Source organism: Colias croceus, chromosome 13 (assembly GCF_905220415.1).
Source record: "Colias croceus chromosome 13, ilColCroc2.1".
Classification (NCBI taxonomy): domain Eukaryota; kingdom Metazoa; phylum Arthropoda; class Insecta; order Lepidoptera; family Pieridae; genus Colias; species Colias croceus.
The window spans coordinates 6,384,760-6,410,717 of NC_059549.1; the positions used below are offsets into that span (position 1 = coordinate 6,384,760).

The 25,958-nt window shown below is 32.7% G+C and overlaps 1 protein-coding gene and 1 long non-coding RNA gene across 6 annotated transcripts in view; one reads left to right on the forward strand and one right to left on the reverse strand.

Moving 5' to 3' along the window:
• LOC123696980 (monocarboxylate transporter 10-like) overlaps window positions 1-25,958 on the forward strand; it is a 97,290-nt gene that overhangs the window by 68,462 nt on the left and 2,870 nt on the right. For 2 of the 5 annotated variants that reach the window (XM_045643386.1, XM_045643387.1), the window contains exons 2-10: window positions 4,752-5,189; window positions 15,492-15,665; window positions 19,942-20,101; window positions 20,412-20,719; window positions 21,017-21,238; window positions 21,584-21,721; window positions 22,075-22,201; window positions 22,668-22,774; window positions 23,088-23,299. In XM_045643386.1, the coding sequence (XP_045499342.1) occupies window positions 4,907-5,189; window positions 15,492-15,665; window positions 19,942-20,101; window positions 20,412-20,719; window positions 21,017-21,238; window positions 21,584-21,721; window positions 22,075-22,201; window positions 22,668-22,774; window positions 23,088-23,299 (1,731 nt within the window). In that variant the 5' untranslated portion in view covers window positions 4,752-4,906. Of the gene's footprint in view, window positions 1-4,735; window positions 5,190-15,491; window positions 15,666-19,941; window positions 20,102-20,411; window positions 20,720-21,016; window positions 21,239-21,583; window positions 21,722-22,074; window positions 22,202-22,667; window positions 22,775-23,087; window positions 23,300-25,958 lie in introns of those variants that run through there. The other 3 variants (XM_045643388.1, XM_045643384.1, XM_045643385.1) reach the window with 3 other exon arrangements.
• LOC123696985 lies at window positions 2,970-11,928 on the reverse strand. The gene is made up of 3 exons (XR_006752163.1): window positions 10,649-11,928; window positions 8,928-8,933; window positions 2,970-2,980 (listed from the first exon to the last, which is right to left on the reverse strand). It is a non-coding gene; the product is annotated as an uncharacterized LOC123696985 (long non-coding RNA).

Genomic DNA, 25,958 nt, shown 5'->3' on the forward strand with positions numbered 1-25,958 from the left:
AAAGACATAATTCAAATGGTTGATTCTTTGTTCACTTCGCTGTAATCTCTTTAAATTTTATGAAACATGTATGAAAAATCAACATAAATTAATTTATCAAGGCGACAAGACACATCCGACGTGAATTAATAGATACATATCATAAAAGCACATGGTCTATATATCACCGACATCGAGAGATAAAAGAAAGATTTCTCCCGCGCTGTATTTCACGGGACTCAAACGATCGTGAAAGAATTATGTAGTGTGTAAAAGTGACATTTATGATTGTCGAACGGTCGTATTAATTAACCAAACCGTGGTTTTATATATCATTAAAATGGCTTTCAAATTTGTATGGTGACATTAATATGCCTTAATGGTCAATTATTATAGTGAAGATGTTATTTCGGCTCTTTTGTTTTGAGGTGAAATATCTTTATAAATGCAAGTTATTATAATTTCACAAGAATTTCGCGTAATAAAAATTCATCATTCCAATATTATAAAAATATTCACATTTTACAAAAAATAACATTACATTTGACATAAGGAGAACAGTAATAAAAATGGTCGTTAAATATTTCCAAGCTTTAAAAGGATATGTAGGTAGATAACATTTGCACTCAAATTTCAAAGAAGCGATATCATTTAAAAGCGAAATGTCATCAAAAGATCATTTTACCGGCACTTGCATTGAGGCGAGTCATAAAAAGACGCGGTTAAAAGCTCGTAAAAGCTCCTTAATCTGGTGGATTAACGAAACACCTCGATTGGAGAAAAATTACGCAAACTCTTTTTAACGTTATCCTTCAGATAATCTGTATTTTCGCGTGTCTGAGGTTATTAATAAAGATGAACTAGGCTTTGAGAGTATAATTACTTACCTACCTTAGATTTAATACCGTTATAAACACATCTGATACTTTTACAAAATATGAGTCTCAAACGAAATCAGCGATCGACGATTCGCATCAATTATTTTGTAACAGCAGATAATTTCCTGTCTTCTCCAGTTCTCCCTTCTAGTTGTCAAATTTCAAAACGATTTCTTAAACGGTTACTAATGAAAGCGTCCATATACAAAAGAGTTTTCTTTTGAAATGGGAAGCTTAATTTAATTTGAATTGAAATGATTTTAATAGTGTAATCTCCAGACTGAATCTAAAGTGAATTCAAAACTTATTTACCTAATTGAGACATAGAATAATATAGCCTTATATCAAGATACAATTAATATTTGATACAATTATGTATTATAAATATATTATGAATAAAGGAAGAACACTAAATTGTGTATGTATCTTTTCAAACAGATTCAGCATAATGTAATTAAAACACATACCATTTTAGTAAATAATGAGGAACCTTCCTCAAATACAAACAAGAAGATAAATACCTCCTCCTAATAATCTAGCCTAACCACATAATGTGGAGGCATTCTAGAAAATTCCAGAACTTCCCATGCCAGTTAATAAATAGCCTGGACAATAAATTAACTCTCTTTCCCTTTTTTGTTTCGCCTAATTGTTTTGATGACACGGGTGCAATAAATGTGACAGTAATGGACGCATCATGTCTAAATTAATTTTCGACAGACAAATGTTGGGCTAGTAACACAGACAAGTTAGTTTTACATCGATATAATTATGGGATTTCTTGGGTTAATGAAAGTGTAGAAACGTTTATTATATGAAGTAATAGATTTAGTGTAACAACGATTAAATATAAATGTTGTTTTTGTTTCTGTTTTGGTCAGTCGTGATGTGTCTACGGGATATTAAAAGCTTTGAAAAAAGTGAGCTTATCTAGTACTTTTTGCTTCGCTATACGTGAGTAGGTACTTTTTTATTAAATTTATATAGGTACCTAGAACAGGTACGTAATATTTTTATTCAACATCAAATAAACAATTTTAACAAGGCAACAATTCGATATTTTCTTAGAATATTATTTACTTTAATATAATAAAGTAAGAATAAAATATTATTTCTCTAAATAAAAATATCGTAAAAGTTTCCGAATAAATTTGCGAATCGTTCTTATTTTTAATAACAACTCAATACTTTCGTCCTTCGTTTCACGAAGCAGACTTGAATATAAAATTTGCGTGCATATTTTATTGATTTCTTAATTAAAACCTGTACGAAAACTGGTTCATAAGTAAGCAATGTACAGGTTGTATAAACCCTTACATGTTTATCTGACTAATTATTAAATGTTTGGTAAACATATTATTATTACCATGTTCAGAGTTCTACAAGAACACCCATTAATTCAAACATTCTTATGACCAATTAAAATTATAAGTTTCAATATACATGGTCGTTTATAATAAGTATGCACAGTTGGGACTGGAAAATTATTTTCAATATTTCTTTAGTAAATATGTAATTTAAAAAGTAGTCATTTGCATTTTACACCATTAGGTAGATAGGTAAAGACAAGAAATGTGAAGTCTAGCACAAGAAGTGATTGACATTATGATCAATTACACTTAAAACTAATCAAATGCCAGTGTTTCTCATCCATCTTTGTCCTATAGATATTACCTTTATTATGTCGTACAAGACCAATTAATATGACCAAGATCATTACAACTTCAAAAAAGCTCTTAATCCTGATGACTTCCAAATAAATCCAATGATATTAGTGTTACCGTTAAATTAAGATAAGTACCTAGTTGAAAATGCGGGTGTGTAAACACATATATTTCTTTTCCAATGTATATTATGCCATAAATATTTCAAATAGCGGAAAACCTATAAACAATTTGTAACTGGAGACAGACACAATAAAGTGACGATTACTATTATTTGCACTCTTCCCTTTCTCTACCTAGCGTTTGTAATCGATTCTTTATATACCTCCATTTATAACCTTTTTTATTTCCTCCAGCCCGACGATACTTTAACTTCAAGCACTCTATAAAAAGCTAATATATATTGCTCAGGAAATAATAAACAGTGTTGGTAAACAACAAAACTAACTTCGATAATGTCTGGCAATAAATAATGCACAATAACGAAACCCAGTTCTTCAAATACGTAGGTTTTTACTACATTTTTTTTCACAGTTTCTTATAAAAGAATATAAGGATTGTATAAAAGTGTTAGAAGAATGCGTATATTATTATGATGTAAATCTGATATCTGTAAAAACAATTTTCCTTTAAAATAATTAACAGAACACTTTGTTTTATAATTATGAACACCGAAGTAATAAGTCAGATAGGTTATTTAATATTAAAATACTTCTCATTTGTGTATTTTAATCCGAAAATCTTATCGCAAGATTACTTTCATTTCCACTCCATTTCAGATATCTATCTTTATTAGAACGAACATTTATCATAATAAACGACAATATGATAGACATTATGCCAAAGTTTACGATAGAATGTAAATCCAAATCGTACAGAGATATTTTTTAAATGTTAGTCCACAAAATAAAATTTTAAATGTTACTTTAAAAGAAGTTTGAAAACCGTACATATTATACAAAGATTTATCTTGCCGTTAGTTAGGAAGGTTTCAAACGAAATGACGCACCTAATAATTGTCGTAATAAGATGACGACTAGACTGTAAAACGCTTGTAAAAGAACTTTTGTTAATCGTTTGATAAACTAATACGAGTTGAAACCAAATCTGAATAAGTATAATCATTGTCGGTAGTAAATCGCCACTTAATAATCTTCCGAAGTTTGATTTATATCAAGAACGTTATCGGTTAGTGAAAACAGAAAAGACATTTAAAACTTTTTTATTACCCGAACGGGTGAAATCAGCTCTATACTTTGGTATAAAGAAGATCACGCGTTAATTTTAGAACTGTGATTGAAGTTCGGAGACGGTTAACAAATAATTTTACTGTTTAATAAGCCAATAAAATTGTTGTTTTAAAGAACTTATTTATATAATATGTGAGTATATTTCCGGTCGAATGCATAGCAATACGTATTCGTCAGAATTATATTTAAGTTTAAAGACTTTTCAAACATCAGGTCTTCATAATTACTACAAAATTCTTTTAATTTAACCCTCCACATTTGCAATACACTTAGTTAAAAGTGGTCCCAGGGTGAGCTTTTTTTTGAATAAATAGGTAGCAATCGAATTATGCAGAACTTTCTCAGTTATGTAGTTATTGTATGTTTTTTGTTTCCTAAAATAAATTCCCGCTCTACATTACTTAGAAAACATAAAATAAGTTTTTGAATACGAGATTTTTATAGTTCTTTTGAAGTAATAGATACGACGTAAAATGTGTAGTTATTTGTTGGTACGCCTTTGTTGTTTTCGTACATAAACATTAAACATGGTTAATATAACTAAGCATATTTATTTATTCTACTAAAATTAAACTTCAAATAATAACGTCAAAAATAACAGTATTATATTTTTGTTCAACTAGTAAATTCAACAATATAAAAGAAAGCAATTGCTTCTGAAACCTTAACAGTCTTGAAGGCATTTAGACAATAAGATAAGTAAAGCGAGTAGCGTATTTTGCAAGAATTCAGTTCGTTTAGACTCTGGAACAGTGAGACAAGCTCTAAAAAGATTTATTCGAATGCGTCGGGACGCGGTTTTCTTCGCGATTCTATCTCGGAGGCGAACGCTTACGAGACGTTATTACATTTCGACTCATAGATATGTCAAATCACTCTCGATAGAGACTCTTTATTTTGATAGTTTTCTTGATATCCAATCGGTAGACGGGTAGAGCTATATTTACTATTAACGTGGGCGGGCGATATCTTAAATCTAGGAGCCGACAGAGTTACTGTCGAGCGGGGATCCAATAAGCCGGTATAAATGATGAAAATCGATTCCGCGCCCGATCTGTCTGAGCGGACATGAGAGTGTGTTTGTGGGGGGTGCGGTGATGCGTGGGACGCGGGCGCAGGATGCGCGCGGGCTTTGATGGAAGAATCATGGTCGTCGGGCGGCGCGCCGCTGCTGCGGACGAGGTCGTTGCCGCTGGTGCTGGAGGCGAGCGGCGGTGCGCCCGCGCGGCAGCCCAAGCTCGACCCGAGGCAGCTGCTCACCCTCACGCGCCACTACTACCCCGAGGGAGGCTGGGGCTGGGGCGTGGCGGTGGCGGCCACCATCGCCCAGCTCCTGGCGCACGGCTTGCATCAAGCGTCTGCGGTGCTTGCTGTGGAAGCGATCAAACGTTTTGGCCCCGAAGTTCAAATGCAAGCAGGTAACTTCATATACTATATTTATGCGACGTGGCTTTCGCATTACAATCTTCAGCTAATGTTTATTATGCAAATAGTTTTCTACATTATTTTTCCTATATGTACATTTATTTATTACTGAGTCCTACCTCTGTATTAAATTAAATGAACTTATTGGTGATTTATTACGTAACGTAACACAAATATTATTCTAAGCTGACCTGAATGTAATTAATCATTTTTAATAGCGGATGTATAATTGTAAGTGTACGATCGTAAGTGATTTTAACGAATTTAAGAAAGTAGTTTTGCCACGTTCAATTTCTCAATCACAAAAATGGAACACATACGATTGTATATAATTTACGGAACGCAATATTATTAACAAAGTAAATAAGTTCAATTACCGTCAATTACGACTTTTAACCTACGAAAGGTTGAGCGAAAAGTTCACCCACATTTATATGTCAAATAAAGTAATGATATCCAACTTACTTAAATGTTATTGTACATAGCGAACTTTCAGCGATGTAATTACATAAAATATACTCATAAGATACGTCTATAAGTGTAGGATTTGGAAGAAATCCAATCGCGTATTCGTAACTTGGTGTAAAACGATAAGTTCGCATAGTCTGGATAGTTGGTGAAAGTTGTGTCATGATACGATTTTCACTGTCCAAGTCCATGGCCCTTGGCTTAACAAGATTGCTTCGCTAATCATTTGGAAGCTAAACAAAGGACAACACGATCTTGACTATATTTGTTTACTTGTCAAGCTTATTTTAGTAAACGATACCAGAATCGATGACTATCTGCGGACATCTACGATAGCAGTGTATAAAAAAGTATAAGAGACTATTCTAGAGCGTCTTTGAACAGAAACTAATAAATAAATAAAGAACATTATAAATATCATAATTTTAATAAGTTCTCGTGACGAGAACCACTTTTTCGCCTTATTATTCATTGACTCAACCCCTAAAGACATTTGATCCTCCCCAAACGCTAATATTTATATTTCTACATGTAAATACACTTCACTGAGTCAATCATAACGACCGATGTGCAAGCTAACACCGAGGTACTATACTATCTTATGAAAAATTGTCTTATATTTTATGTACAACGGTTTTATTATTAAAATATATTCAACATATTTTAGGTGAGCACGCTAAACAAATTTATGTTAGCAACCATGCTAACAATATTTCACACACATAAATAAGACTGTATATGTAAATATACTGCTTTTTCAGAAACGTGGATTTTACTGCGTTAGGCATAATTATGCATATATGTACCGACAAATTATACTAAAAAGCTCATAAAATAAATAATAGAAAACAAGAAATTATACCAAACTCATCCGTTATGGAGTAAAAACTAACGTTTGAATATAATTTATCTATATTCCTTTTCTCTTCTCTCAGTGATCTCTAAAATGCAGGATAGTATCGCTTATGTACAACTAAAACTACCTATATATAAAATCATCGTATAAGGAGAAAAGTAGGTGGGAACAGTAACACTTCGTAAATAGTAGCAGTAAACAACTACTGCGATTACTAGGCAATCTAAATAAAAAGTAGTAGGTATGATAAACAACAGCAGTTTAAAACTATCTTTTGAAAATTTATACAATCTTTCTTGAAACTTTGAAATAAATTTTCCACGTAAAAGTTTGAGTTAATCAAGTTTTAAATAGATTTAACTGAAGGCTGTCTTGCTTAAATCAACTTAGTCTATTCAGTAATTAGATACTGTTGTAAGGGGCTGTCCATTAATCACGTGAGGCTCGAAGGGGGGGGAGGGGTCCATCAAAACATCACGAAATCTCACAAGGGGGAGGGGGGGGTAAAGTAATATATCACGTGTATTTTATTTTTTCGGCAAACGCGCGATACTCAACCGAAAAGCGGCGTTACATCTATTTATTTTTAGTCAAACGCGTACAACTTTTTCGCATTTCTTTCATTATTTTTATGTCATTCAAAAACAAGCTGCAATCTTTCTGTCTACCTCTGAACGTTTATTATAGTAGTCTTAAAAATAAAATTAGATGATACTTATACCAGTATTTTTTTATAAATAAAAAATTGATTCTTTGCAGGTATGAAAAAATACACGTGATATAGGGGGGAGGGGGGAGGGGGGAGGGGTAGTCTTAAACCTCACCACTTATCACCAAGGGGGAGGGGGGGTCAAAAAATACCAAAAAAAACATCACGTGATTAATGGATGGCCCCTAAGGGTAGTTAAAGTTGATTGAACGCGCTTCGTAGAGCTATGCTCCTATTGCGTAGGTACTGTGCGTGCTATTTGTAATTAAATGGAGGCTTAATTAAGTAACGCAAATACATATACCCATTATACATATATTATGTTATGTAGTGTGAAAGAGCTTTAGAGCTTTTACAATTCGCATCGTCTTTATTAATTTGTCTTAAATACTTTAGAAACGCAATTACAAAAACTAGGAGACAATTTTTCATAAAAAGATAAGAGATCATAAAGTGTCAAATAGTCTATGAGCAAGCGACGAAGCCCTGTGACGAAGCCAGAAGTGAAACTAATAAATATGTTCATGACTTTAGTTATTATGTATTTTACATAGATTATATAATACGATTTTCTTTGTTAAAACCGTATTAGTACATCCAGTTTATTAAATTGATAAGATCTTCATCAAGCAACTAAATAAATGAAATGAATAAATTGTAAACTATATTCTTGGCAATCGACTGAAGTACAGAACCAAAGTAATTTTATTACGAGAAATCTGTCTAGTCTATATAAGTTGGTTTTAAATAAAATACGGGTGAACAGTCTAAAGCACACGACACTCGTAAAAGTAACAGCCAATAAATAAAACATTATGTGCGATGCGAGTCCTCAAGATCCGATTATCTATTTAATATACCCACAACCTCTATATTTGGCAAACTAACAATTGAATGTGTTTAAATGTCACTAAATATAACCCGTTCAAAGGTCATATTTTCTCAATTTATCAAGATTAATTAAAACAAATTCACGATTCACGATATACTAATTAAAAGAACGATTTTTTTATATATTCGTATCAGATATATCTGATATGATTTATATATAAATAAATAAATATATAAATACGGTGAAGGGATCATTTAGAATGTTTAATCTATGTATCATCAATGATACAATAGTTCTTTTTTTTTTCTTAAATATTTATCGTATCCGAGAACAAAACTTTAAAATTATTGCACTATTGCGTTCGCTGTGCTTTTTCGATCAATAGCGCCAAAGAAATATTAATTACTCATTCCGGTGTATAAATTATAACATCGATCCAAAAAACTTAAACTTGCCTGCAACTGGCAATATTTACCCGTTAATAAAAACATAATATATCCAATTATAGACCGTCTCTATTTAAAGACTTACGAAATAAAAGTACGATATGTCTATATCACGAACATAAATTCAACATTAATTCCAAATCTGTTCAAATGTATATTCTTGCGGCGTATAAATTGAATGATATCGTCTGTCTGATAAGCGACCGCATTAATCATCACCTTGCGAAAGACATGTAATGAATAATTTTATAGCGTACGCAATTTATGAACACTCGTTGGAAACATTTTCGATAAAATATCCTTTCAAAGGAAAATCTACATAAAAATTTTCATGAGAAATTAAACTGAATTTCGCTGAATCACTCCGTGTGTAAAAATAATTGAGTGATTCATCACATTTCATAATAAATAAATCTATACTACTACCTGCAAATAAACAAAATTTCTAACACGAATTAATCAAGCAGTCCAAGTGACAGCGGATGCTTTGACATTTTAAAACCAAAAGAGTTCTATCTAATCTCTTTTATTTTGTTAATATAAATGCTTCCTCTTATAATAAATGAGTTTCAAAGCTGAAAGTGTGTCGGGATACGGTTGATGTAGTCATTTGGCAGGAATACCTTGCTTTATTCTTTGAATGGTGGCATTAAGTCAAGATAAGCTTTGAGCCACAATTCTTATAGGAAGCGATGTTGACTTTATAGCTTAGGAGATGGAACCTAAATGTGTTCCATTAGAAACAAAATATATTGCACGTTATCTAACGAGATTATTGTTCGTTCAGAGCAAGCTCTAAAAATGATTTGTATCACGTTTGAACACAATGTACTTTGATAATTTAAAGAACTAAGTAGAACAAAGACATTATAGGTTATAGATACAGATTCATGAGAACGTGTTATTAGAACCATACCTAAGTATTATAAGCTACTTAAAATTTGTTAAAAGAAAATGTGTGATAAAAAAATCATAGCAGCGATTATAAGGAGCGTCTGTTTCGCGAGATATTCGCAAAAAGCGCTAGACTGGCAAAAAGGCTAGTGTAGAAACGGGTGGCCGCCCACCTAACTGCCAATCATCGGCAATCGTTTATTAGGATCGACGTAGAGGGTGATACTGATAGGTATGTATTAGTGTTGCCAACCTCATCACACATTTATCATCTCAAAGGACGTTTAATATGTTTCGGCGGTGACAGGCCCCGTGATAAGAACGACGTATACATACAGCCGTTTATAATTCGCGAATTTTCCTACAATACACCGTTCCTTACATGATTTGTGGTATAACTTTGATAATTTCGGGGATAAAATTTCAGGCATTTAATTTTACGACCGCAATAAATTTAGCAAAGCGATGCCTGATTTTTATTAATTAAAACTTTGGAGTACGAAATCTTCGGTTGGAATGATGTAATTGCGTTCATTTTTAATCTTTTATACTTTTTAATTAGACTACTAATTGTACATTTTTAATTGATTTTAATTTGAATTTTTTTACTCTTACTAAACCTAATACGACGTCAGCAAACCTGTGGAAAAATAATGCTTTCTTTATATATTTATATATTAATATATATTTATATAAAAATAAATATCTCTAACACTGATCAATCAATAATGTCACTATCCAAGAAAGGTACAAGTCATTGAAGTATAATAACAAGCCGCTATAAATCAAGCAATCCCTTTGAAAGCAAACGTGTTAGATGATGTTAAAAGTTCCGTCACCAAAAAAGAAAAAAACATCATAGACATAAGACACTCATTTTATAGATGGCCAGTTTTGTTTGAAAAATGATATCGCTATTAATAAAATGTTAGGGCACTTACGCACTAGCGGTTAAACGCGAGGGCGGCTCACCGCGCGGTTAGCCGCTTTCCCATTTTAATATGCAACCGCTTATATGATTAGTGCGTACAATTAATAAGGGCACTTAGAGTCGGTTAAAAGCAATTCAAATTAGTTTTACTTCCACGTAGAATCATTAAAAAAAACAAAACAAAGATGTATTTTACGATCATTTTCATTAAATACACCCCCGATTGTATTAGATTTTTACTTCCTACTGTAACTAAAATATGTAAAACATATTATACCTATTCACAGATTGCACTTACTTATATTTTATCAATTACAGGGTGGTTCTAAATTACGTTGACAAATTTCAAAATAATAAATTTCAAAAATGGGACATGCTGCGTTGCTTTTGTTTTTTAATTATTATTTTCACATGTTTTGGCGCCAACTTAAAGTTATTTGTGAAGAGAATAAATTAAAAATTAGTCATTTTTTACTATGTCTGCTCAACGAGGTGCAATAATATCCTTATATGAGGCTGGTAAGCGGCAGTGCGCGGTAGTGCGACTTCTCGGTATCAGTCGGCAGTTAGTTTCTTCTGCTATTAAACGCTACGATGAGCTTGGCCATCATGGTAACTGTCTGGGAAGAGGCAGAAAAAGAACTGTAAAGACGCCTAGGCTTCGACATATCGTCAAACAAAGATAGACCCGCAATTCACAAGCCAAGGTAAGAAAAATGGCTCGAGATTTAGGTGTAAGTCATTCAACGTTACAACGAGTTGTTAAAAATGAGCTCAAGTTAACAGCATACAAGCTTCGAAAAGCGCAGCGGTTGGATGATAAAGATAAAAAAATACGCCTTGAAAGATGTCGCTTACTGAAAGCGCGCTCCGCTGGTGAAGCGTGGAAAAATATTTTTTTCACCGATGAAAAAATTTTTCAGATTGAACAGTCTCATAACCGCCAAATCGATAAAGTTTACTCTTCTAGTCGCCCTGGAGCCACAGCAATTATCCCCCATCGGCATAGACCGGATTCAGTCATGGTTTGGCGTGGCATTTGCTCAACAGGCAAAACTCCTCTCGTTTTCGTAAAAAAAGGTGTGAAAATGAATCAGGAAATAAACCGACGCGATATTTTAGAGAGTGTAGTTCTTCCTTGGAGCCAGTAGCACTTCGGTGACCAACCGTGGACTTTTCAACATGACTCTACTGCATCTCACAGGGCCTCAAATGTACAGTAGTGATGTATGGACCATTTCCCAGAGTTCATAAGTTCCAAGGAATGGCCTCCATTTTCACCAGACCTTAATCGAATGGATTTCAGCGTATGGTCAATTCTAGAGGCGAAGGCCTGTGCAACATCACACAGAAGTGTAGACGCGCTGAAGGCAACACTTACTCGTGAGTGGGACAAAATATCTGAAGAGGAGGTACGGAAAATCGTCGAAAACTTCAGAAAACGTTTAAGCCTTTGTATTAAAGCTAAAGGTGGTTATTTTGAAAATAAATAGATATTTACATTAAAATAATACTGTATTTTTATTATTTAGTAGTCACAGATATACTGTATAAAAAAATAATAAAATAAATCGTAAAATAAGTTGTCAACGTATTTCAGAGCCACCCTGTAGTACTGTACTTACTTGAAAAATATAGTTCATAAATGAGTCCAGCTATTTGGAAAATATCATTAATTACACCCCCGATTGTATTAGATTATTACTTCCTACTGTAACTACAATATGTAAACATATTATACTTATTCACATATTCCACTTACTTATATTTTATCAATTAGTACTGTACTTACTTGAAAAATATAGTTCATAAATGAGTCCAGCTATTTGGAAAATATCGGAGCAAATGGTTAATTCTTAACTAATACGTGAAAATGGAAAACCTACATACTTAACTTACTACTGCAACTTTTTTCAGTCTACTATTAGAAAATCGTTCATCCAACATCAACCTGAAATATTAAGACACTGTTATTGTAGGTAATTTAGGTAAAGCTCATCAGAACAAGTGATAACTGCGTTAAAAACAACCGACTTCAACTTGCACTTGCAACATTTACAAATACAGACAAAAATGCTCATAAAATAAAAAGTACTGGGCCTATCCGAATAAATTTTTTATGGGACCAATTCGACACCATCCCGCATCGAACAAAAAAAGAATCACGTAAATCGGTTCAGAAACCTCGGAGTAATCGGTGTACATACATAAAAAAAACATACCGGCCGAATTGATAACATCCTCCTTTTTTTTGAAGTCGGTTAAAAAAAAGGTTTTTTTTAATTCTATTTAAACAACCTTAACATTTATTGCATTTACCTCCATAAAAATAAGAATAAACCGAAATGCTATCTTCAAAGCATGGAGCAGCGTACTCTTTATTCTGTTACGATTGAGAAAACTGTGCAAGAGTACAATATAGATGTTCCAGTGCATTTGTTGTCGACTAAAGAATAAACTTGCCCATTATTTATGACGTTATATTTTGCCTTTACTGTGGCATCCATTGAAATTGTCTTTGCGAGTACAAAGGAACATTTAGAATGAGAAAAATTAATGTAGTGTGAAAATAAGTAATTCAAATTATTTGTTAAGATTGTTATATATATCATTTTTATGTTATTGTTTTTTAATTATTATGGAAGTATAATATGGAATATTTTTATGCAATAATACTTTTTAAAATGTCATACTAAACATGTAAGCTTTTCATTTACGTTTTTCAGAGCGAAAACGGTGAACAGTTTTCAGTTTTCATAGATTTTTAATATTACCATATAAATGGAACATTATTATGTTCAAACGTAGAGTCGGAATGAAATATATACTTTTTTAACATGTACCTAACCCTGAAACTATGCTATATATATACTATATATATATACTATGGACATCATAAATATTTAAACAAATATAAAGATTTATTTAACAAAATGTACAACAATGCCAGCACTCCGTCGTGTTGGTTTTCTTTAGTTAAAATGTCAACGAACCTTAAAAACTACCGAAGCGAGCTAAAAGTTTTTCAATAGAAGTGTTTATCAGACGCTAGCTAGAACCCCCATCTCGGTGTATTCCCATTATTTTAACAGACAAGTGTACAACAGTATTATTGTATGATTACCTAGTATTTCAAAACTTGTTCACCAATATGTCCCCACAGATTCCTCTTTATTATGACACTTTATTTTATATACAATTTATTTTATACGTCTCGTAAACAGAGCAACTTTTGTAACCGAGTTTAAGGTATTGTCGTATAGTTCTATAACTTTATCCTTTCTTTATTATCCTTGTGGGATAATATTCTAGAGATGGAACTTGTTACAATTGTATGTAATGTGAGCGACGTGTGTGCGATAGATTAATTAACGCCTATCTGTAAAGAAATCTTCGTTAATTTAAGATAAGATAATGTGGATTTTTCTTTTTTTTTTATTTACCTTTTAAAACTTTTAGAAATGATCTTCTTCTGAGTTAAGTTTAATGAAATTAGTGTATAAAAAATGATAAGGTACGGTATTATCAACTCTGGGGCCTAAATATGTAAGTGTTTTCTTTCAAGTAAAAGTATTTATATACAATTAAATACTAGAGTACCTACCTATAATATACAAGAATTTCATAAAGGAAACTATTTGTACGTCCACCCAGATATTTAGGACACAGCTAAGCGGCGCGGTTCCAACTGTATATTATAGCATTAAATAAATCTATCATTCCTTTCAATGAAGCTGAAGATGGTAAATGAATGGAGCACTAAATCTGTTATGTGCAGATAAACGATCGCAATAAACTTCATTTTAATTACCTATTTAGCTACCGATACTCGGAATTATTATGATAGTCATTTAACAAAATGTCAAGATAATTGTATTGCAAGTGCATATTAAATGCAATTGAATGAATGCTTCGAATTAATAGCTAATATGTTCGGGATTTTGAACGTTATTGGTCAAATTCATTAATCACAATTGTAATAAATATCTGACAATTAAACATTTTTTACACGGTACATACTGAATTAATTATTATTAAGTGCGTTTTTGTTCAATGGTTTATAAACAAAGACTTCAATTTGCTGAAAGCTTTAGGTATAAGTCTAGGAAAAATAAAATCGCTGTCGCAGATCATCACACCCATAAATGGTGAATCAATGTCTGTCTACGATCGATCTACTCTGTATTTTTCCTCCTCTCCAAATATATCAAGATTCGGGTTAATGTCTCAGTTTATATAACATTACCATCCTGAATACAGATGTAAAAACGGAAATGTAAAACAAAAACGCTGCATTAAAGTTCTCGGATGTTAACATTGACGAATTAAGACCGTTTTATCAGGCGTCGGTAAAGCTCAAACGTGAAATACCAACACGCAGTTCATCGCAATGCTTAATGCTATAATTAAGAAAATTTTCGCTCTTAACGGCTACTTAATTTTCTTTAATGATGATGTATTGACGCCTCATGTAAACATTCATGTTCATGATTAAAATACCATCAATTTTATCGAAATGTTTGAAAGATTATGTCGGTAATAAATCAACAAATGATGCTTAATTTTGTACCAAATTGCAATTTCATCATGGCTAATTAATTATATTTATTTGGTATTACAAGATACTACAATAATTCTTAAGATACGCCAAATGAGACTGGGTAATGAACTATTATAAATACTTTGTTTGTCTACTGTCCCGTAAGCAAATGAATACTGGGAATATATGGGACATTTAAAGTCCAATATGTCCACTTTGGGATAATAACTTGGGAAAAATATTGCTCTCTGAAAGTTTCGAAGAGCTCTAGTAATGATGTACTAAAAGTGACAGCCTATTCCAAAAATTTGCCTTGAAGTAATTTATGTTAACATTAGCATAGTCTAGGCATTTTTAGTTCTTTTGAACTTCAGTCTAGTTCACAGTAATAGTTGGATATTTTTGTAGGCTATCTATTGTCGAATTTGTAACTGTGACCAAAGTATTTGTAACTTGTGTTTTTATATTTACGTGTATACAAATAAGTAATCATTTTCTTCACTAGATAATTCTTATGTGAATAACTTGGAGAAGGATAGAAATAGTATCTACCTCATCACAGTCAACAGTTTGATGTCCCATAAAATTATTTACACTAACAATTTACATTCCTTTCCAGGATGTCTAGGTGCGATGTCCGCGGGCGTTGCACTAGCCCTGTCTCCGGTATCTGTTGCTCTGTGTGTCCGCAAGTCAACCCGTGTGACGGCGGTGGTCGGTGGGCTGGTCGCGGCACTGGGCTGCCTCTTCACTTCATTTGCGACGCAGTTCCATCAACTGTTCTTCAGTTATGGTAAGACTTTTAATTAATATTTATAAGCATGCAATAGAATAGCTTTTTATTTCGGCGATTTTACATTATTTAGATGTAAATAATCTTAAAAAAAATATACTATAGGCTAGAAAGGCTATATTATCATCACGGTAAGACCAACAGAATCGGAGCAATGCGGGTCAAACCGCGGAGCTCAGTTAGTAGTATAAAATACAATATACTTAATTAGGTATGCAAGGGTATGCATTATATTATGCAACATGAGAGATTTGCAGATTTTTGTTGTTTTCTTTATTGATTTTTTTTTGTGTTTAATGGTAAATAGTCTAATAACTAAATTATTTTCTACACTAGACATGTATTTAAATTAATGAACATGGTGAATGTTGTGTTAATGACTGTTTTACATGTACCTAACAAGAAATTCCTAGTTCATAAATATTCAACGATATAAATTTACTTTGAACCTACCGTAAAATAAATGTAGAGTTTTCCCTTTGTAAACAAGGTTAGATTTAAATTATGATTGAAAATTTTATGTGCGTATAGGTAAACATTGAATGTATTTGGCGATGTTCCATGCGTCATGCACCTGGAATGAAGAAGAAGGAAGGTGGAAGGTGATATTGCAAGGCAAAAGGATCATAATTCAAAATTCAATTCATAAAATAACTACTAAGCGTGCCTTTTCTCACACCTGTCAGTGCGAGGAAACAGTACCGGGACTATGCCCCCCAACTCTGGCTTCACTCGCCTCCCGTAACTACGGAATGGTCCCTGGATGACCCCACGGTTTTTATGGGGCAAAACATATTCTACTCGTAGAATTATTTATATTACGATTTCATGCATTATGACGTTAAATCTTCAATCTTTTCACGGTTACCAAATAAAATTTCTATAGAAACAAATTTTAAAAGGCAAAATTATATCGTCCAAAGAAAAGCGGACCATATAATACGTCATGATAGTCGTTTGTGGCGACGGCCCAAAAACTAAAATCGTGGAAGCAATAAGTGAAATGCAATATAAAGATGTCTCATACATTCATATAATACAAACAATTTGTGTTAATTCACTTAAGATCACATTGCAAACTCTGACAGCTCAATTTATTTCATTGCGATCATATCCGCGCATCGTTTTAACTTACTTCAAAGGTAATCGTTAATTGGCGCACTGAATAAATAATCTGATATTCAATAAACCGCACACAGACTCGAAATAAAATAAGCAAGTTCGTGCAGCAGCTATAATTTGGCGGCTATATCGATGCCAATGAGAATTAAGAGCAAGGTAGGTTAAGTCGTAAAACTTTAACCTCTTTGAGAATTGAAAGAACATGTAATTCGTGAGGTCAAAAGATTAGTAGTAAGTAGGTGAGCAAATTTTTTATTGTGCGCTGTTTGAAAGTTATGAAGTTATTTCTTATTTTAGTTTCATTATTTTATCAAATTGGTACTTAGTTTATGTTTGAATAGTTTTTCTCAACTATAAAACTGAAGCAGCAGCAGTATGATCATAATTAAGAAAGCTTTCGCTACACCAGAAGTTTGCGTTGGCTGAATTGAGCTTTTGGTTTAATAAAATATATAGGGTACTACTTCCTACTTATTTTTTTCTACCAAAAGCTTACCTACTTTTAGTCCTTAAAACAAATCTGCTGTAGGTATACCGATATATTGGTAATATAGGAATGAATTTTTAGGATAAGTTTGAAAGGAAATAGAAAATGTTAGATTTTATAAGTAGAGTCAGCGCTAAAACTCACATAATATCGGTATTGAATAAATGAATAGAATTCAAGAATAAGCGTGGCTTGAACCGATAGATACGGCATTAGCATTTAAATTGTTTATATTCTATAGTTGTTGACCCAATGCACTTTTATATAGATTTTCCTATCTTGACTAATAAAATATTAATAAACAAGTCTATTAACACATATTTTTATCACAAATAGTAGAATTTGTTATAATCTATACATATAATAAATCTGTAGAAGGGTCAATTCTGTACATTGAAAATATTGAAAAAATAAATACCAGGGGGTGTTACTGGATCGATACCAAACCCAAATATGTGATTAAAAAAATTTTTGTCTGTCTGTCTGTCTGTCTGTCTGTCTATCTGTATGTGAAGGCATCACGTGAAAACTAACGGTTGGATTTCGATGAAACTTGTTATAATTATACCTTATTATCCTGGGCGTAAAATAGGATACTTTTTATCCTGGAAAAATACGTAGAAAAAAATTAAACTTAATTTTTCAGTTTTATCCATAGACGTTGTTCTGTAGAACCGCGAACACACGTTGCGTATTATTATAGTCCTAGCCGTATTTGGGTCCAATAGATATTTATAAGATGTCAGAGTTACTCAAAATGGAGAAATAAACCATCCACGCGAAGACCGACATCCGCGCGGACGGAGTCGTGGGCGAAAGCTAGTCTATACATATAATAAATCTGTAGAAGGGTCAATTCTGTATCTACATTGAAAATATTGAAAAAATAAATAGCAGGGGGTGTTACTGGATCGATACCAAACCCAAATATGTGTTTAAAAAAATTTTTGTCTGTCTGTCTGTCTGTATGTGAAGACATCACGTGAAAACTAACGGTTCGATTTGGATGAAACTTGGTATAATTATACCTTATTATCCTGGGCGTAAAATAGAATACTTTTTATCCTGGAAAAATACGTAGAAAAAAAATTATCTTAATTTTTCAGTTTTATCCATAGACATTGTTCTGTAGAACCGCGTACACATGTTGCGTATTATTATAGGTCGAGCCGTATTTGGTCTTTATAATAGATATTTATAAGATGTCATTGTCAGAGTTACTCAAAATGGAGAAATAAACCATCCACGCGAAGACCGACATCCGCGCGGACGGAGTCGCGGGCGGAAGCTAGTAAATTATATACTTCTACAAAAACATTTCTGGTTATTTCCAAGTTGGATAATGATGCCTAATATAAGGTTCATATCTATTTAGCACGCCTGTATGCTGTTTTGTTCAACTGGCCATCAACATTCATACCATTAAATATAAGGTTGTCAGCAAAAAATAATCTCACATTTTTGATAATAAATACCAATTGATTTAAGATATCGGATTCGTTAAAATAAATAGGATTCAGTTTTCATCTGTTTTCGTTTTCATTCGAGCTTATCACATGCGACGTGACCTTAATATGTACGAATGATGAAAATCTACTATTATATAAGATTTTTATCATTTTGACTTTTCTACCTAGGTACCTACTACTTGTTAAGACGGTTTGAACTTAAACAGTTTATAAAAATAGATAGATACCTACTATTATGAGAATCCATAAGAATTAAATTATTAATTTTGAAGCAAGTTTCAACCCTAACAAAAGTAATATGAAGCCAATGGACGGAAATTTAATTTCATTGTACACTTCACGTGTTTACTGAAATATTTAATCTGATAAATGACGACTCTCTCGATATTGACTTTATTTTTGCTTAACTGAACCTAATATCCTCTATTCTTTAAAGATTTATTTACATTAAATTTTGGATTAAGTGGATTTTATTATGTTATTGGTATTAGGTATTTACTTATTAGTAGGTAGTAAATATAAATAATTTCTAACATTCCACATTGCCTTCGGCTATTAGGTAATTACTAGGCGCTGTCTTTAAAACTTACCTTGCATTCATGTATAAACTTGGTTTACTGTTTGTATGGAAAATAAAATAAACCTTCCATACATATAAAAATGTTTGGATGATTTCCTATACTTACTACTCTCCTGAAAAAATACACAAGCCACAATTCAAAGTAACGGCCTCCCCGCCTCTTCCGTCCTTTACAAAATATTCTACGAATTTATGGTCCATATAAACAACTCATGGGTATTTTTCTCTAATGAATATATAAAATAAATAAAGGATATGTAATATTTTTAGCGACTTTACCACACGTAAAAGTCACTAGTCGTAGTAAAGGTAATCCCATGTCCTAATTCGCACTATAATGTATTTCTATACAAGATCTATAGGTAGGTAGGTACCTATTTTCATACGGATACCATCAGCTCTATTTGCATAAAAAAGGGGGAAAACATTCATCCATACCCACAAACATTAATCTTCAGGTGAGGTGAAAGAAATACAAATGAACAAACACACTTTTGCATTTATAATATTAGTAAGGATTAGTCTTAGCAGGATGTACGAATGTACTTCTACCTACCGTCGTTCTTAACTATGTGTTATAAAACATATTTGTATCTTATAACATATGTAATTTTTCAGGCACCGTAGTGGGCGTGGGCGTGGGATTGACGCGAGACTGTTCCACGCTGATGGTAGCGCAGTACTTCAAGCGGCGACGGGAACTCGTAGAAATATTCATTGTAAGTGGCAGCGGGCTAGGTATCGCTGTCATGTCCACATTTATCAAAGGTGCAATCAGGTAATGAGATGCTCTATATTCGATAGTAAATACGTATACAATGTAAATACTTTTTTTGTATAGTTGGAACATAACACGCTTTAGTAGGTAGACACACTTAGATCGAAGTAATTAGTACCAGTAGAAGTACCTAATATTGGAAATAAAAATTTTAAAAAGTTGTGTTTGTATACCATTGATTTTGTTAATTAATCCTTCCATTCATCCATGCAAATTTAAAAGTTGCTTAAATTCGTTGAAGTTAAAATTTTACTAGATAATAATATAACCTTAAAATCTAATTCTCTTCAATCGACATTGATTTTTTCAGAGCAATCGGTTGGAGACTAGGATTACAGGCAGTAACAGGAGTAGTATTCGTAACATTCATACTTGGGACCTTCTACCGCTCAGCCTCACTGTACCACCCACAACGTCGAGCCATACTGCATCTTAAGAACCAGAACAAAATTAAGAGAAAAATGAAAGACAGGACTAAGTCAGATGATCGTCAACCGTTCTTCGATTTCTCCACGCTAAGATCCAAAACTGTTCGAATATTGCTGATGTCCACGGGAATATCTGCGTTTGGAATTAATACTCCAATATTTTATTTGGCATACCATGCTGAGGAAGAAGGTAAGGTATTATGGAACGTATATTATGTTACATTTACTTTTAATGATTTTATACAAAAATTATCTCAATTTTCTACATAAAAAGGCTTTTTTCATAAAAAGGCAATTATCGAACAGATCATTTAACCAGTCATACAAAGCAGCAACCCACACAGATCTAAGATTCGTAATGTTGTCTGACTACAAAACCATTACAAAGTTCAAAGAAATAAATACACCAAGGAGCACAATGAACAGATAAATTGTACACAGCTGTCCGCACTAAGGCGATATTCAAAGGAAAATGTATTTCTCTAAGGTCTGGGTGACACTGCAGAATTGCTTCAAGCGTATCTCGGGTTAGCGTGGGCAGTTGGTTGCGCGGCGTTCGGCTTGCTTGTGAGGCAGAACTCGGCGGAGTGCCGTATAGCCAGACAGTATTTGACACAGGCTGCTGTGTTTGTGTGCGGGCTGGCGACCATGGCCCTCACCGCAGTCGAAGGATCGTATAGCGGATACGTTATGTTCGCTTGGGTTTATGGTAAGTGTTTAATAAAGGGATACTAACGGTTAACTTATTATCTGTATAATATGAATGTAATTTCTATTATTACGTAATAACAAGAAGAGTAATTTAATTGTTCTCATAAACAAATTAGTTTAGGAAACATAACACTCGTATCGTACTATAGGTACCTTCTTATCGAATTAACAAAATTTTAATATTTGAAGTTCAATAACCAAGCGGTGTTAAATTACAGATTGATTGGTTTTTAATTATCACACAAACTTACGATACGATGAAAAATTTCCATACTTTTTTTCTGTATATCAGTTTGTTTTAATCTAAGGTTTTAATACTGTGTTTTACCTTCTATTACTTAAGGTATCTTCTGCGGTGGCTACCACTACTCGCTGAAAATGTACACTTATGAACGAGTGCGATCCCGTAACTTTGCCCGCACTTGGGGCTTCGTGCAGTGCTCGCAAGCTGTGCCCATTGCTATTGGAGTGCCACTGTCAGGTACTTTTTTACAAATTGTTGTAAACATGAAAATAACTCCTGATTTCGGTATGGTGTTATACCAGTTAAACTAAACAATTGAAACATTAAAATTTTATCAGCATTGCTTAAATTGCTAAAAAAATTCGTAACATTTAATCTATGTTTTTTAAACTTACCTAATTATTTACGTAGAAGTGTATATAGAAAAGTACCTATACAAATAAATAGTCTTATGTAAGCGACTAATCACTAGTATTGACTCAACTACTCAATTAACTCAATTAGCAATGTGTGAAGCTTACAAGTTACAACTTAGAATGTAATTATGTATTGTACCTATTTTTAACACATTATTTTATACTATATATCAGGGTACATAAACGTAGGCTGTGGCGGCAAAGCGGGGTACTACTTCAGCTCCACGTGTTCGCTTATCGGTTCGCTTTCGCTCTTCTGCATCGACCTTCACCGGCGAAGCGTGGCGCATAAACACACCAAGTATGAAATCACTAGTCTCGCTCTAAAAGCCATCCGTCAAGCTCGATCATATTTAACAGATTATGATGTATGGCTAAATATTAGAAAGGCACTCTGGGCTTTTAAATCCACTCACTCGTAAAGAGCAAGAAAATCGTAACATATTTTTAAGACTGTCTAATCGAGCATATTTGCGGTACCTTTTAAAAATAAAGAATTGCAGCTTTTTTTTAAATACTTAACATTAATAGAACTTTTAATAAAAAATTGCCATAACTAAAAATAAAAATATCGTGATCTAAGCTGCAACATTTTTTATTTGACACCTAAGTACTACAACCTATTTTCTAGTTTCTACGCAATTTGAATTGAATTTTAAGAACTTACCATACGTTCATACGTTCTCACTGCAACTTTTCTACACTCCCATTACTTTTTATTTGCCGATTTAAAACTGTAACTTAACTTTTATTGCATGTTTTAATAGAGAGAATGGCGGGACGGCATCTTGCGAAGCAGCATGCGGGCCGACGACTCGAAGCCGCAGTCGAGAGAGGGAACCACGCGCGGCCGCTGGCGCTGCCACTGCTCTTGGTAATATTATGAACATTATTAAATTAAAAAGACAAAAACGGATTAAAAATAAAAAATTATATCCACTGAAGTATTTACTTATGATCCAAGAAACCCATTGATAAATTATATTTTTCCACATCTACAAAAAAATATTAAAATACTACCTTTTTCTGAGTGTATAACAGCCCTTGATAATAAAATTATAATTAGACCTTACTATACACGCTTACTACAAACATGGTGTATGTGTTATCACTTAGGTATCATGGTATAATCAGAGCTAACTAAAAAACTTACTTACTTAAACATCAATTTATAAAACCTTTTATAGTTCTAGGAGCAGAACTAGTAGCGCCCGGTCGAGCTGGTCGCGATCTCCTCGACAGTATCGGCCCTGGCAGCCTCTCCCCCCCTCCCGTGCCCCCAGAACTCACCTGCATCAGTGAGGAGGGTGGTCTGGACCTAGATCTGGATCTAGATATACCAGAGCATTTGTTGGAGGAACTAGATTGCGGGGGTGACTGTATTACTAGTTGCAATAAGGTATGGTATTCGTTGTTTTATTAGGTTAATTAATCGAAATTATTAAAAACATTACAACTCAAAATACGTTACACGTAATCTTCCATCTCAAAAGTTGTAAGCCATATGATTGAATTTTGCAATCAATTAATAAAATATACTACAAAAACACCGGAAGGAAGTTAGCGCGGAAAGTTTTTTTTTTATTATTATTAATATCTCAAAAAATTGCTCCTTAAATGCTCCATCAGAATCTGTAATTGCTCCACTTCTATAATTATTAGTTTATTTATAATTAATTTTTAAAAAAATCCAAATACTGAAAACTTGATTTCCCTATAGAATGAAAAATATTCGCTTTTCATAAAAAATTTTTATGCAAAAAAATTGCTCCCGATTTGCTCTATCAATTACAAAAAAAAAATATTTAATTTTGATAATTTTTACAATAATTAACTGAAAAACTATGTTTGCATAGTAAACTACTGCGCTGTGACGTCATCAATTATTGTCGTTGCGACGCATAAGGGCCATATTTACATGTATCAGCACTGCAGCGATATGTATAGACCTTAATGTTTATGTTTTCTTATTTATATTATTCACTAGATTTCCGCCCGCGGCTTCGCCCGCGTTTTCATAGGAAAACCCGCATAGTTCCCGTTCCCGTGGGATTACCGGGATAAAACCTATCCTATGTGTTAATCCAAGTTACGGTCTATATGTGTGCTAAATTTCATTGTAATCGGTTCAGTAGTATTTGCGTGAATGAGTAACAAGCACACACACATCCTCACAAACTTTCGCATTTATTATATTACTAGCGGTCCGCCCCGGCTTCGCCCGTGGTACATATTTCGCAATAAAAGGTAGCCTATGTTCTTTCTCAGGGTCTAAAAATTGTCTGTGCCAAATTTCATCAAAATCGGTATAGTAGTTTATGCGTGAAAACCATACATACATACATACAAACCTTTCCTCTTTATAATATTAGTATAGAAGTATAGATTAGTAGGATGGTATTACTTAAAAGGTTATTAATTATTATCATGTAATTATTTGGTTCTGATCACAGATCACAGAAACTAAAGGGTTCTGATGATAAGAATAATAAGAAATAATTATAATTTTTGTTTTATTGAGTCTTCAAGTTAGGATTGCAGGTTCGAATGATAATAATTTTTGTATACCATCGTATATATTACATATAACATAATATGGAGACATTTCATCATGTCCACAACAATATCAAGGTTAGTAATAAATATTTCTACTATCAATTATCATCAAAGTATTAAATCGGTAATAAGTATTTTTATAATTGAATTTGAATTTCTGTTTACTATAAGAAAAATTAATAGGCACTTTTTATTTTAGGGTGTGAAGGGATTCAGTCAAGGAGTTTTAAATTATTGAAGAGTGGTAATCATTTAGAAGTAGGGTTCGCGAAAAAATTGAGCCCTACTTTTATATAATCACCTGAAAATTTTTCACTAGAGTATAAATAATAAAATATGTGCTAATTATAAAGAATTTTATTTTTGACAAAAGGTTTTACATACAAGACATAACTGCGTTAAAAACAACCGACTTCAAACTTGCACTTGCAACATTTACAAATACAGACAAAAATGCTCATAAAATAAAATACTGGGCCTATCCTAATAAAATTTTTATGGGACCAATTCGACACCATCCCGCATCGAACAAAAAAAGAATCACGTAAATGATTTATTAAATAATTCACAAAACACGAAGATTGAATTTGATATTTTTGGTTTTATGACATTCAAATGCTTTATAAATATAAATTTATAAATATAAAGAATATAAACATTCGATCACGAAATTATGCGGGTTCGAGTCCCGCCTCGTGATCGAATTTTTTCTATTCTTTATAAATTTATAAAACACGAAGATTTTAAAAATGTAACCAATGAACACAATCAATATTAGATTAATTGTAATGGTGTATAAAAAGTATTATGTCCTATGGAATTCTACTATGGGACAGGGCAGCAGATATAGAAACTATATTTATCTTACAGAAAAGAGCCATTCGCTCTATATATAATTTACGTGCTCGGGACTCGCTAAGAGATCTCTTTAAGAATACTGGTATCCTTACTGTACCATCACAGTATATATTTAATAATATTTTGTATGTACACAAAAACGCCGACTTACACACAAGAGTAGGAGATAAACACTGTTATGGCACAAGGAACAGAAATAAAATTGAAACGCCATTTTACCGGTTAGCCAAAGTTAAAAATTCATTTATGGGTCTAGGTATACGCTTTTACAACAGAATTCCACATTGTATTAAAGAGTTTGGTAGTGCTAAATTCAGGTAAAACTCATGTAAAAAATATATTAGTTCAGAGAGCCTATTATAGCATTAAGGAATATATGGAAGATGAAAATGATATATTATGAAGTTAGATATAAGTTACAGATTATGTAATATTGACATGATTTTAAAAGAGCAACTATTTAATATGATTAATTACCTTAAAATGACATTAAAAAGTTTTATGCTGGGAATAATAATATTATTATTTAATACTTAGTACTTACCTTATGTTGCTATTAATTATACTCTAAGAATATCTAGGCGCCATATTTTAATTATTGAGTTTTCATCTAGCAAAATTTCAAGGAACAGATATTATTATGT